Genomic DNA, 13,311 nt, shown 5'->3' with positions numbered 1-13,311 from the left:
ACTGAGATCCATTCTCAGGGCTTTATATAGTTTTGATATAGCCCCCTTTATTGATTGTCCTTTTGTATATGATATTAATAATTCCTCAACTTTAGTTGGCTCCTTACATATTTTCCTCCATTCCTCATGTTTCTGGAGGTAATGCCTTAGTTGCAAATATTTGTAAAAATCATTTCTAGGTAGGTCAAATTCTTGTTGGAGTTGTTCGAATGATTTCATTGCCTGTGCATCGAGTACTTGGGTAATCAACATCAGTCCTTTTTGGGCCCATTTTTGAAATCCTACCTCCATAACCCCAGGTTTAAAGTCTGGATTTTTTGCTATTTTTGTAGCCCTATTCACAGATCTTGATATTTTTAATATTTTTGTATTGTTGACCAAGTTTTAATAGTTCCCTTAATCCATTCATTCTGGATTTTTAATTTCTTCCACCTCGTGACTGATATGTATGGTAACGATTCCACAGGCATATTTGGACAAGATCGCTGCTCCATGTCCATCCATATCGTATCTTTGTCTGTAGTAATCCACAAGATAAGTGCTTTAATTTGAGCTGCCTAATAGTAATATTTAAAATTGGGTAGGTCTAGGCCCCCTTTTTCTTTAGGAGCTAACAGGGTTTTGTATTTTATTCTAGGTTTCTTGTTTTGCCAAAGGAATTTTGTTATCAATTTATTTAACATTTTAAACGTGGATGCCGGGATCAGAATAGGAAGGGATTGAAACAGAAATAATAGTCTTGGTAATATGTTCATTCTAATTGTTTCTATCCTTCCGATAAGACTTAAGGGCAAAATTTCCCATCTTTCCAAAGCTTTCCTTATTTCTTTTATCAACATTCCATAATTTGCATCAAACAGCTGTGTGGAATGTGGTGTAATGGTCACCCCCAATATTTAAACCCTTTATTTGTCCATTTAAAATCAAATCTTTCAATCACATCTGTTGGACATTTTCCTGATATCATCATTGCTATTGATTTGCTCTCATTATTTAAATACCCAGCTACTTCTCCATATATTTTAAGGCTCTCCAACAGTGGTGGTATTGATAACGAAGGTTCTTTCAGCATTACCAACAGGTCATCTGCAAACAATGATATTTTATGTTCTGTTCCTCCTTCATCAAATATCCCCCTTATTTGCTCATTTTGTCTTAATGATTCCGTGAGTGGTTCTATGCCTTTTGCAAACAAGAGTGGGCTTAAACAGTCCCCTTGTCTTTTGATATCGAAGAAATCTGAACAGTGACCATTTACTCTAAGACAAAATTTAGGATTTTTATAGATTATTTTCACCCATTCTACAAATTTTTGAGGGAAGCCAAAAGCTATAAGTGTTTGATGTAAGAAGCTCCATTTCACCCTATCGAAAGCTTTTTGTGCATCCAAGCTCAGTAACATCGAGGGTTGGGTCTTAGATTTTGTGCTCGAATTATATTTAGTATCCTCCTAATATTGTTTGCACCCTGCCTTCCCGGAATAAACCCTGTTTGATCATTTCTGATTAATTTCACTATAAATTTCTGCATTCTTTTTGCCAGTATGCTTGTAAGAATTTTTAGGTCATTACAAAGTAAACTAACTGGTCTATAGCTTTCACACAATATTGGGTCTTTTCCTTCTTTGTGCAAGACTGTTATGATGGCTTCCGACCATGATTTGGGGGGATCTCCTTTTGTTAGCGCATAGTTAAATACTTTATGCAGTACTGGTGTTAATTCTTCCTTAAAGCTTTTGTAGAACACCCCCGGGAATCCATCCGTTCCTGGTGATTTATTTATTTTTAAGTTATTTATTGTATCTTGTATTTCCTGTTTTGTAATGGGGAGAATAATTTCTAATGTATCCCCCCCTGTTAGTGTTGGTAAATGTAGTTTTCCTAAAAAGTTTTGTGCCGTGTAGTTATCTAAGTCATTTTCTGAGTCCTTGTATAATTCTTTATAATAATCTGCAAATGCTTCTGCTATACCTTTGGGTTTTACTAAACATTGTTTAGAGATAGGATTTATTTGTGATATAATTCTATCTGTTTGGGCCTTTTTAAGTTGGAAGGCTAGCAGTCGACTGGCTCTATTGCCTATTTCATAGTATCTCTGGTTCACAAAACGCAGAGCCCCTTCTGCTTTATTTGTCAAAAGTTCATCTAATTTGCTTCTGGTTGTTTTTAATACCTGTAATCTGGATTCATTTGGTGTTTTTTTATGTTCTTCTTCTGGTTCCTTAATCTTATCCTCCAATTACTTCTGATTCTTTAAGCGTGTTCGTTTCCGTCGGGACGATATTTCAATTAATTTCCCCCTTATTACAGCTTTCCCTCCTTTCCATAATATTGATGGAGAAACCTCATTGTTGTCATTGATTTGAAAATATTCTTTTATACACCGTTTTATTTCCTGTACTACGTTTTTATCTGAGAGGAGAGATACATTCATCCTCCAATACCTAAAATGGGGTTCATTGTCTAAACTTAGTTTCAAAGTAATTGGAGAATGGTCACTTATAGTAATATTCTCTATACCACACTCCACTACTGTATGCATATGTTGTCTTGAAATGTAAAAGTAATCAATTCTCGAATAGCTGCCATGCGGGTTTGAATAGAAAGTATAGTCTTTAGTTTGGGGATTCTTCTCCCTCCATGGATCTATCAATCCCAATTCTTTAGTTATGTTATTCAACATCCTCGACCTCTTTGTATTTGTTCCATGTACTGAAGGATACTTGTCCACTTTGCCATTCTGTACAGTGTTAAAGTCACCTCCTATAAGTAACATTCCCTTCGCACAGTTGGTTATTACTTTGGCTAATACTTGAAAAAATGTCCCCTTTTCCTCAATTGGTGCATAAACATTCATTATTGATATTTCCCAACCGGCCATTGACCCTATAATCATTATATAACGCCCCAGATTGTCCTTCACTTCTTTTTCGACTTTAAACGATACCCTTTTTCCAGGTAAAATTGCTACTCCCCTTCTTTTACCATAGGATGCGTAGAACACCTGGTTCACCCATTCTCTTTTTAGCTTCTTATGTTCAATCTGTCAAATGTGTCTCTTGTAATAAGGCTATTGAGCTCTGCAATGCCTTGAGTTGATTCAATATCTTCTTTCTCTTGATGGGGTGGTTTAGCCCACGTACATTATATAAAACAATATTTAGATTGCTCATGATTTATATTGAGTCTCACTGATTTTTGAAGCATACAAAAACAATACATTAATTACTAACACCTCCATTGACAAAACAAACCAAATAACTAGCAAACATATTAACAAGCACACATAATACCCCACCAAAAAGAAAAAAAACACTCCCAAAAAACAAAAACACATGTCTTCCAAGAGTCCAATCGGAGAGTTGTGGCTACCCTCCTGGAAATATGCACTCAGTGCGTGAACAACTTTTGTACAGTCGTCCATAGTTATAACTAACTAAATATTTTAGCGTAGCTCTATACAAATATATATTATTATTATTATATATATATAATATATATATATATATATATATATATATATATATATATATATATATATATATATATATATATATATATATATATATTGTTTTAATTTAAAGATAATAATTTTACTTGGCATTTTACTTACTTCTAACTTATTGAATTTTTAATAGAAAGGGCAGATTTGGTCCTTACTCTTTCACCCCAAATCAGAATTTGGCTTTGTTTTGCTCCATGAGAGCTTGTAAGTCATCTTCTGTGATGGGGGTGTTCCTTTGCCTTCCTCTCAATTCCGGTCACTGTGGTCCAAATGTTCTTTGACAACATCTTTTGCAATGTCTCTGAGTTGTCCTCTTCCACTTCGATCCCCATTTCTTTTAGCAATGTTGCTGCCTCCATCAGTGTAGAGAATGTTCTTATTCCTGAGTCCAAAAACATCTTCAGCTGGGCGGGATATGGGGATTGTGCCTTTACGTTTTTTTCCTTTAGCTTTTTGAAACGTCCCTTGTTTCCTCTTTTTTTGGATTTCTGTGGTGTAGTCTTGGTTGAAGTAAACGGTCTTGCCTTCGTACGTTGTCTTCTGCTTCCATGCTTCTTTCATTACGGATTCTTTCACTCTGTAGTTGGTGAAACGTATGATAATTGCCCGTGGCGGTGCTTTACCTTGAGACTTGTTCACCAGTGAGCGGTGTGCCCTCTCAATGCGCAAATCCATATGTCCCGTTGTCGGAATGTTCGATTTAATGAAGTTTGTTATGAAGCCGATTGTGTCGTTCCTCTCGGCACCCTCCGGAATGCCATGTATTCGAATGTTGTTCCGTCGTGATCTCGACTCCAAGTCCTCACACTTTGTTGCTAGTTTGGCAGTTTGTTGGTGCAAGGAGGCTGTAAATTGTTCTAGTCTTGTCGTTCGCTCTTCCGTGTTAGCATGTAGTTCCTCCATGCCTTCCACCCTCCGCTCCAGCAACACAGTGCGCTCCAGAAGCTCTTCGATGCTTTTTTTCAAGTCTTGCCATAGCCATCTTGTTCTCACTGGCTGCTTCAGTATGTTCTTGCCGTAATTTACGGATTTCATGGAGGATGGCCGAGTCGCTTCCCTCGTCGACCGATGACATTCCTTCTGCTCCCTCGATCTTTTTCTCCTTAGCGCCCGTTTCCTCAACAAGTTTCCCCTTCTTGACCATGTTTTGTTGAAGAGTTTCTCTTTAATATGAGTCACAAATTGTACCCTTTCTGTCTTTCTCCAAGTAAGTATTACCTTACTCTTTAGTGATTTTTGTCAGAGCTACTTTCCTTGCTGCCGTCTACCTCATAGCGCCACCGGAAGCTCAACTTATACTTTTTTTAAAGTAACGAGCCCCTTTCTGGGCTGTTTTGATGACCCCCTCGAGCATTTTCCTGTCCGCTGCTGTGCACCCAGCATACCACACCGTAATGCAGTACGTTAGAATGCTCTCCACTGTGGCTTTGTAAAGACACCTTCAGCTGCTGTTTTAGATGATTTTTCCTGAGCACCCTCAGGAAATGCAGTCGCTGCTGGGCCTTCCCTACCACCGCTCTGGTGTTTGCAGATCAGGAGAGGTCGTCGGAGATGTGCACACCCAGAAATTTGAAGGAGTGGACTCTCTCTACACAGTCTCCTTTTATGATGAGTGGTGCTGGATTCCTGCCATTCCTTCTGAAGTCCAGTATGAGTTCTTTTGTTTTTGTGATGTTCAGTATGAGGTGGTTTTCTAAACACCACGTTGACAGTGACTCCACTTCATCCCTGTACGCCGCCTCGTCCCCTTCAGAGATGAGGCCGATCAAGGTGGTATCGTCGGCGAACTTAATGATTGTGTTTGTGGGGTGGGTCGGTGAGCAGTCGGAGGTGTAGAGGGTAAAAAGCAGGGTGCTCAGTGCACAACCTTGGGGGGAGCCAGTGTTCAGTGTTAGGGTGGGAAAGATGTGGTTACAGAGTTTCACAGACTGTGGGCGGTTTGAGAGGAAGTCCATGATCCAGTGGCAGATGGAGGGAGAGAGTCCTAGGTGTGTGAGTTTCTCCACCAGGATCTCCGGGATAATGGTGTTGAAGGCTGAGCTGAACTCCAGAAAGAGCATTCTGACGTAGCTCCCCCGGTGGTCCAGGTGTTTCAGCACGGTGTGAAGTGCTGTGTTTATGGCATCGTCAGTGGAGCGGTTTGCCCTGTAGGCAAACTGGTGGGGGTCATGTGTGAGTGGCAGGGAGTTTTTGATGTACTGGGACACTAACCTCTCGAAGCACTTCATGACCACAGGCGTAAGAGCGACAGGCCTGTAGTTGTTGAGGCTTTCCACTGCTGACTTTTTGGGGATGGGAATGATGGTGGAGGTTTTGAGGCAAGGTGGGACGTTCGCCTGTGACAGGGACCGGTTGAAGATGGTGGTGAAGACCCCACCCAGCGGATCGGAACAGTCCCCGAGTACCCTCCCTGGTGCTCCCTCCGGGCCAGCTGCCTTCCTGGGGTTGATAGTTTTCAGCACACTGGAGGAGTGGATCTCATACAATCCTAACTTCATGCTCCTGAAGTTAGGCGTGTAATTGTGTTTCACGAATTAATTCCTTTGTAACACGTTCCCAACACTGTACGCAGGCTGCTCATGTGCTCCTTGCCTCCTTGTTGGTCTGAAAGAGTCCAACAGGAGGACCTCACAGAAATTCACTCTTGATTGCCTAGTAGTCATCTTTTAACACTTTTATTTTGCTTTTGTCATATTGAAAAACAGTTTCAAGTTTAATGTTTATTAAATACAGAAAAAGAACAAAGGGGAGCGGGTTTACAATCAAATCAAAAGTAAATATTAGCACCAGATGTTTGAGAGGCAACACAACGTCACTGTGGCAGGAAAACGACTACAACAACAAAAGTGAGAGCACAAAAATGCCAATCTGCAACCTTCCAGCTTTTGTATCCCTGCTTACAAATCTACTTTTTTTTCTCCTGCTTAGATTTGCAGCTCTGCAGTTGGGTAAGTAAGTAGGACCATTTTTTGGCAAAGTATGCAGTTTTTAGCATTGTTTCATTATGGCACAAGATTTTGGAGTTGACACTTGGGTAATAATCATCACATCAAGTACTTTTATAGATAGATTAATAACAGAGCTCGGCCTTGGCAAAACGGATGACCGTCAATGACAATAAATCCAGAAGAGATGCAAGGAATTACAAGTTCCATCTCTCCTAACTTTGATTGAGTGTTGTAATCATGTGCTAAGGCTCCGGGTCATGTAGGTTCTTATTGTTTAACTTCAGGGGCTAGCTTTCTTAGATTGTAATGCTAAACTAGCCATTAAAAGGTTCAAAATGTACCAGTGCAACAGCTGTTACATTGTTAGCAAAGCTTATGTTGTTTTTTTGATTTTTTTTACCTGGAACATTCAGGCAAAAGTAGCTTCCAAACCCGGTTAACTGATCTAAGGTAACTTCAATGTCCTTCTGTTTGCTTAGTCCTTCATAAATCATGTGACTTGTAATTTGAGCATAATCCGTAATCAAAAATCCCGGCATTGGGGTCTATGGGTCAGTACAGTTCCAATGGTTGACACTTGTCTTTAATCTCTCAATCTTACCTGGTCACTACTTATGGCAAACACCTGCAAACTTTGACTGTTAAATAAGAAAATATCACCTGCAAAGGTGCAACAGAGACAACTGTAAACCTATGATTTGTTAAATTTCTTCCAATAATCCCGATCAGGGTAAAAAGATGTCAATAAACTAGAAGAGTCTGGCGGCTTCTTTTCAACATTAGCATTTCGACATAGCCTGGATGACAAACAATCCATGTAAGTGTAGACAAAGAGATAAGTAATCCAGAAAGTAAAAACCTTACTACAGCTTGAGTACTAAATAAGCAATTATTAAGAAAACACTAAACGAGCAATTTTACTTGCCAAATTATTAGAAACACTTGTAGTTGAAGTCAAACTGTGGCTTGTTCGCAATATGATAAACATAGAGTGCAGTCTTACAAGCCCACCAAGTATGTTCTTCTTAAGGCCACACCAAAGAACTTAAGATTGTGATCGGAGTTTTGTATTTGTTACATAGTCTTGCGATTTTAGAAGAAAATTCTTCACGAGAGCTTCAGAACCTTGGATTCACAAGTAACAGCCGAAGAACCTTTGGTTTGTGATAAGGTAATTTTCAAGGTATTGAAAGTTTTCTTGTTGTTTGCATTAAGACTGACATTCCATAGGATCTTTGCAAAACTTACATCACTTTTCAAACTGTTTCCTCTTTTTCACAAGTGAACAAACTAATGAATCAATTGGTGACCAGCTATTATCGTCGTGGTTACTGAGGTCTTGGATGCCTAGATCAATCATAATGACCAGTCATTAAAGGCAGACAACAAAACAGTGCACCTTGAGTTCAGGAAGGAGTGGAACAGTACAATACCACAACTTTAAACAAGAATTTGTTTGGAACCTTTTGGACACGGTTAAGATAGCTCTCCATACTATGGCGTCAACAAAAGACAGGAAGGCAGGTTTGCGAAAGGCACAAGTGCACAATTAGTTTTTGCTGATGACAAGGCTCTGATACATGGGTTTGATCACCACATGGAGCATCAGGGACCCATCCACGATGTACTCGGAGGTCCGACGATGCAGCTCGGCACTGACCAGGAAGTCTCCATTCTCCTCAGTGCTCTGGTGGAAGTCGTACACGTGCTTGACCAACAGCCGACCCTGCTGCTGAGCCAAAACTAGGACTGTCTTCTGGAAGCTCACTCCAGCAAAGTCAGCACTGGAGGTGGCGGGTGTGACGATGACGCGAGGACGCCCACCCTCGGCCCGCGTGGGCTGCATGGCGCCTGTCTCGCTGTACATAGGCCTAATGCTGAGGGGCAGCCAGCGGGGTGAGAACAGGACATTCCAGGTGACCTGCAAATTTACAGAAAGGTGTGTTTTCAGCTCAGAACCAAACAGTACCAACCATTGTCAAGGGGTTCATTACTCGCTTGCTGCTATCATGGCCGCTGGGCCCCAGCTGTGTCTGGAAGCTTGTGCTGCGGTCGTCCCGGCTGGGGTTGCTAACTATCCAAGGGGAGCCCCACAATGGGGCCAGGTAGTTCCTGGGCACGAAGAGGCTGCAATTAACATCAAAATACTTGGCCATTTGCACAGGAGACGCTGCATGGAATTGGTAGGACATGTATAGCAGGTCGCGGACCGACTCCTGATAGCGGGCCAAGATTGCCGACTGGGACTGAAGACGGAAGAGCTCTCGGGGTGGCATCATGGCATACCGCACCGCTCTCAATGCATTCTCCGCTGTCAGCCCGTCTGGACGATTGTATGAGATCCACTCCTCCAGACCGGCAAAGAGCTCCATCTCACTGTGCAAAACTAAGTCAGACCGCCGCAGCAGCGTCATTAGAAGTTGGGAGCTGAGACCTGTCCACTCATCGCTATGCAGGACCGATGACAGATTCCAGGCCAAGTACTGGAGGCATCCCTCCCGCAGAACAGTGTCGCCTGCCTCCTCTGCATACTCGTACCAACCCGCTACGTGGCCTGAAGGCGATTCCCGGGCCAGGTTGCGAGTCATGTAGTGTGTTATACCCTGCTGCAGTGCCGCCACTTGGTACTTAGTAGCCAGGCGGTGCAAGGGGGTGGCCTGGTCCAATCGCAAAGAAATGTCCCCGCAGTACAGGTACCTGTATCCACAGGGAAATGGAAGAACTTCACAAGCATGTCAGCATGATAGTTTCACTGATATCTCCATTTGGAATATTGCATCTGACCTTATGAACTTTTCAAAGACGGCAGTGCATTCTGGGCTCTCTCGCAAGTTGAGCACGCTGGCATTGCGTTCCTGCAGCATGTCATCCAAGACCGGGCTTTGCAGCGACAGAATCAATGAGTGGACCTGTATCATCTTCACCTCATCTGCGTTGGGTGTCTCCAGCCGCAGCGTCACATCGCTTCCATTGCCCTGGAGTAGGAGAGCCTCGAGACGTTGAACCACCATCAGAGAGTGGCTCAGCGTGTCTGCACTGTTGTCTGGACCACCATCAACCTTCAAGTGCCCTGAAGGCCAGACGAGTTAAGCTAAAAAATGTTTTTGAGTCTTTGAATGAATGTATGGCTCATATATTATCTCAAAACTAGAACTTTTCTTGCGACTTTTACTTTTGGTTTGATCTGTAATTTCGTAGGATGAATAATTTCTCAGGTAATTTTATTCTATTGAGATGATAATCGTTTTGAAAAACAGGACATTTCTGAAGGGATGATAACTTTATCTTGGAACTATCACACACATGTGACTTCCCTTATCTTTCATCTGTCCACAACAGTACATTATCTTAAAACTAACCTAATCTCAGAATCAGGACTTTGCAGATAGTCTGTCCTTTCATTCAGACTCTTCTAAAATGTGGTCAAACCCTTAAATTCCTAATGTTTGTATTTCAATCTGATTGACTTCTTAACTCCCAATTCTATGATAGGATTTGAGTTATCAAACCAAAACTGTTTCCGTGTGGATAAACTGGCTCGGTCAAATCCTGCGAAGAAGCACTTAATAGGAGGGTTGAATATGCATTGGACCATAACACATACTTTTCATGATTCACAATTGTTTGGAAGGACAAATCCTCCACCCGGATTCCACTCTCAAGGGTTCTCCCTACCTTTCCAAAATTAAAAGTTTTCCACCGACTGTATTATCTTACTAACTTCCAGGATAAGTGGTCTCAAACAGGGAATGTAGTTCGGCTTGTGAAATTTGAGAATTTTAAAAGAGAATTTGGGCTTTTCCTAAGACTGCCTTGGCTCAATTCTCGAGCTCTTATTTCAGTGCCGGACTGGTCAAACTGCATAAATATACTGAAAACTCAAAATAAATGTGTCTATCCCTGAGTTTAAAATGAAATGTATCTGAATTTTAGGGCAAAAAATATATTACTTGTTTTTCCAGCATTGAGTTTTGTGTCATCCAATCACATGGACATTGTTACTGGGACAGTCACTAGGTCATTGATCGCTGGCCTGGTGCCTGATTGTGGGTCACATTTAATTAAAACTGAGCCCCCTGTACAGTTATTGATTAGTTCCTCGATATGATTGACATGATTTACTTGGTTGTACACACTAAAGAAACTCTTGGTGGACAAAGCCCTTCTCCAAAAATACTAGTATGATCCAAGCAGAATATACTGAATAACCTGCTATATTCCAAGAAATCGACTCAAATCAAGACTCAGGCAAACCCCAAGACTTTTCGTCAAACAATCACATGGCAAGCGTCTGCACACACATTTGTGCCTAAGGATAATATTCCATAATTTCAAGAGAATACGTGCAAATCTCAGCTAATAAAGAAACATATCTGGAAGAAACATCAGCAAACTTGAGGTATTGCTCAAACATATTTCAATTATCAAATCCCAGGGCTTTTTCTGAATGCCAAGAACCACATTAGGAATTTGACATCTTTGCCTCACCTGCTGCCACTGTCAACCAACACGCAGCCTGAAGCAACAGCTGCACTGGCATCTTCATCATCTTCAGCTTCTGCTTCTTTGCTGATCGTCCCGAATGTGCTGGCTTTGCTTCTACTATCGCAGAGGGTGATGAAAATGACGAGGACTTTTGAATGTGGGTCAGCGGCTGTGTCCGCTTCCTGGGTGGAGCCAGGTCTGGGATGCTGCACGCCATCCTGGTTATTCAGAAAGATGGATGGATGGAAATACTAGAAAAATATTATATCATTTTTGCTGGGGACGCATAGTGTCAAATCAAAGTGCGTCCCTGGGACGCAACTTTTTTGACACAAATTTGTCATTATTACCCGACTATTTTTTTTAAACAAAGATCTACCGCACTCCAAACTTTTCGTCAAGCAGATCCACCATTGTTGTTTTGGTCTCGCGGTTTGAGTTTTCGTCTGCAAACGAGATCTCGTTGCTTTGAGATTACATCATTGTTGTGGTGCTTGTCGTTGAGTGAAGGTTAAGTATGCATACCTGTCAACCTGTACGTTTTTGCCGTACAAAGTATGTTTATTATGCATTTTATGACGTGTACGACCTACAAGAAAATCTGTACGGAAAAATGCAAATTTGTCAATGATGGGTACGATCCGGTATACACCGACTATCACGAAACGGCAAATCAATCAAGTCAAACGAGTTCGAGTTGTGTAGTGAAAGTCCGTTTTTTTTAGAGAACCGGCTTTTTTGGCTCAACTCATTAAAGAGAGCAGGCTCTCAAACGGCTCACTTGCTTTGATGCATTATATTACGAATTTTGATGTTGTATAAAGAAGTTAAGAAAAAAAAGGAAGAAAAAAGGAGAAAATGAAAAAAGACAGGTTTGTGGTTTTCCTTCTAAAGTGAACGTCCAAGCTACTTAATTTTTGAACTTTTTTTATAGTAAATCTCATTCATGTCGAGCAACTCAGTGTCTCACAACAAAATGTTCATCAACAATATATATGATATAAGGAAACACATGTACAATATAACATGTTAAAGTACTTAAATAAACACGTTTGAAAAAAAAATCTGGTGTAAGAATTTTTTGTATTTTGTAAAGGAAAATACGACAGTTTGTAAGGGCATGGAGCCGTGGAGGTTGACAGGTATGAGTATGCCTAAGAAAAAAACAGTTAATATTAAGGGACAATCAACACAAAATTGGTAATTTCTTCAGTGTCGGTAATAAGTCGAAACATAATGCAAAAAGTGATAACAACGGCAATAATTCCGGCACGAAAAAACGGCGGAGAAATTCTTCTGGAGATCGCGAAGGCCAGGAAAACACGTGTGTTGAAGCGAACAATTCGACGAAAGAAAATAAACAAAAGAATACTCCTAGCAAGAAAAGGACTTTTCTGCCAAAATTGACTAAATTGTATTCCTGGTGAAGCGATGAGGAGGATGATAATGGATTGGACCTTGAGAAGGCATTACAACTGTGGCGGGACAGCAAACCACGAAGAATATATGAACTGAAAAATCGGAATTAATAACTGCTTTGTATTACCAATTAACTGTGATGATTAAAACTGAATGAATATATAGATTTATATTATATATTTGTCGCCGATTTACAATGTCAACCTCGATAACACTAAATTTTGGGGACCCATAGATCTCTGTTGGGACCCATAGATTTTTGAGCATGCGAGTCCCCGGGACCCATCACTTTTCAGAGGTAAAATGAACACTGCTACATCAATAGTCTCACTTACACACTTTACCTTTGTGTATTGTCTGTTGATGCACTTGCAACATCCATCGCAGCCTGGTCATACTGAAAGGAGGGTTACCTCGTGTGCAGCCCCTTCTCAAGATTTCTTCATTTTCCTTATACTTAGGTTTTTGAGTTTTCCGTTTAGGTTTTAGATTTTGTGATGGTGTAATGGAGGTCCATAGTCTGTACAGCCTTTTGAGACTTCTTGTGATTTTGGGCTATTCAAAAAATACGACTTGACTTATAACACAGACATACTACTATAGTAATTCTACTAGAGAAATACTACAGAAAACTACAGAAATTCAGCGTGGGAAACACTACTAGATACTAGAACAACACTACGACAAAAATACTCCCGAAATTTAAAAAAATACTACTCCAGAAAAATTAAAACACTATTAGGAAATCCTACAAAAACACAACTACAAGAATGCCGTACTACAAAACTAAATACGAAATTTCGTTCTTAAAAGAGAGGATTATCATCTTGTGAGCAATTCAAAATACTAATTCTATTTAAAAATATATAAGAATAAATATAGCATAAACATGTAGATGTTTGCATGTACTGTAGTTTTATTCACAAATGAGGATTTCATAGGTCCCCAGGGCACC

General features: G+C 40.6%; 2 protein-coding genes across 3 annotated transcripts in view; both read right to left on the bottom strand.

Annotated features, from left to right (window-relative positions):
- map2k6 (mitogen-activated protein kinase kinase 6) overlaps positions 1-6,002 on the bottom strand; it is a 36,240-nt gene extending 30,238 nt beyond the window's left edge. Inside the window, exon 1 of the mRNA XM_088324240.1 lies at positions 5,910-6,002. Within this exon, the coding sequence (XP_088180366.1) occupies positions 5,910-6,002 (93 nt within the window). The remainder of the gene's footprint in view (positions 1-5,909) is intronic.
- Positions 6,003-6,258: 256 nt separating this feature from the next.
- Positions 6,259-12,818, bottom strand: btbd17a (BTB domain containing 17a). 2 transcript variants are annotated; one of them, XM_088323495.1, is made up of 5 exons: positions 12,701-12,818; positions 10,941-11,155; positions 9,237-9,522; positions 8,447-9,149; positions 6,259-8,373 (listed from the first exon to the last, which is right to left on the bottom strand). In XM_088323495.1, the coding sequence occupies exons 1-5, from the start codon at positions 12,736-12,738 to the stop codon at positions 8,002-8,004; spliced, it is 1,614 nt and encodes a 537-aa protein (XP_088179621.1). In that variant the 5' UTR covers positions 12,739-12,818; the 3' UTR covers positions 6,259-8,001. The 2 variants fall into 2 exon arrangements, with proteins under 2 accessions (XP_088179621.1, XP_088179622.1); XM_088323496.1 differs by lacking the exon at positions 12,701-12,818 and having other exon boundaries at positions 9,237-9,543; positions 10,941-11,033.
- Positions 12,819-13,311: the final 493 nt, after the last annotated feature.

Source organism: Urocampus carinirostris, chromosome 19 (genome assembly GCF_059441175.1).
Source record: "Urocampus carinirostris isolate Australia breed hairy pipefish chromosome 19, RoL_Ucar_1.0, whole genome shotgun sequence".
Classification (NCBI taxonomy): Eukaryota; Metazoa; Chordata; class Actinopteri; order Syngnathiformes; family Syngnathidae; genus Urocampus; species Urocampus carinirostris.
The sequence above is the reverse complement of the archived record's forward strand: the minus strand, read 5'-3'. Positions and strand labels throughout refer to the sequence as shown.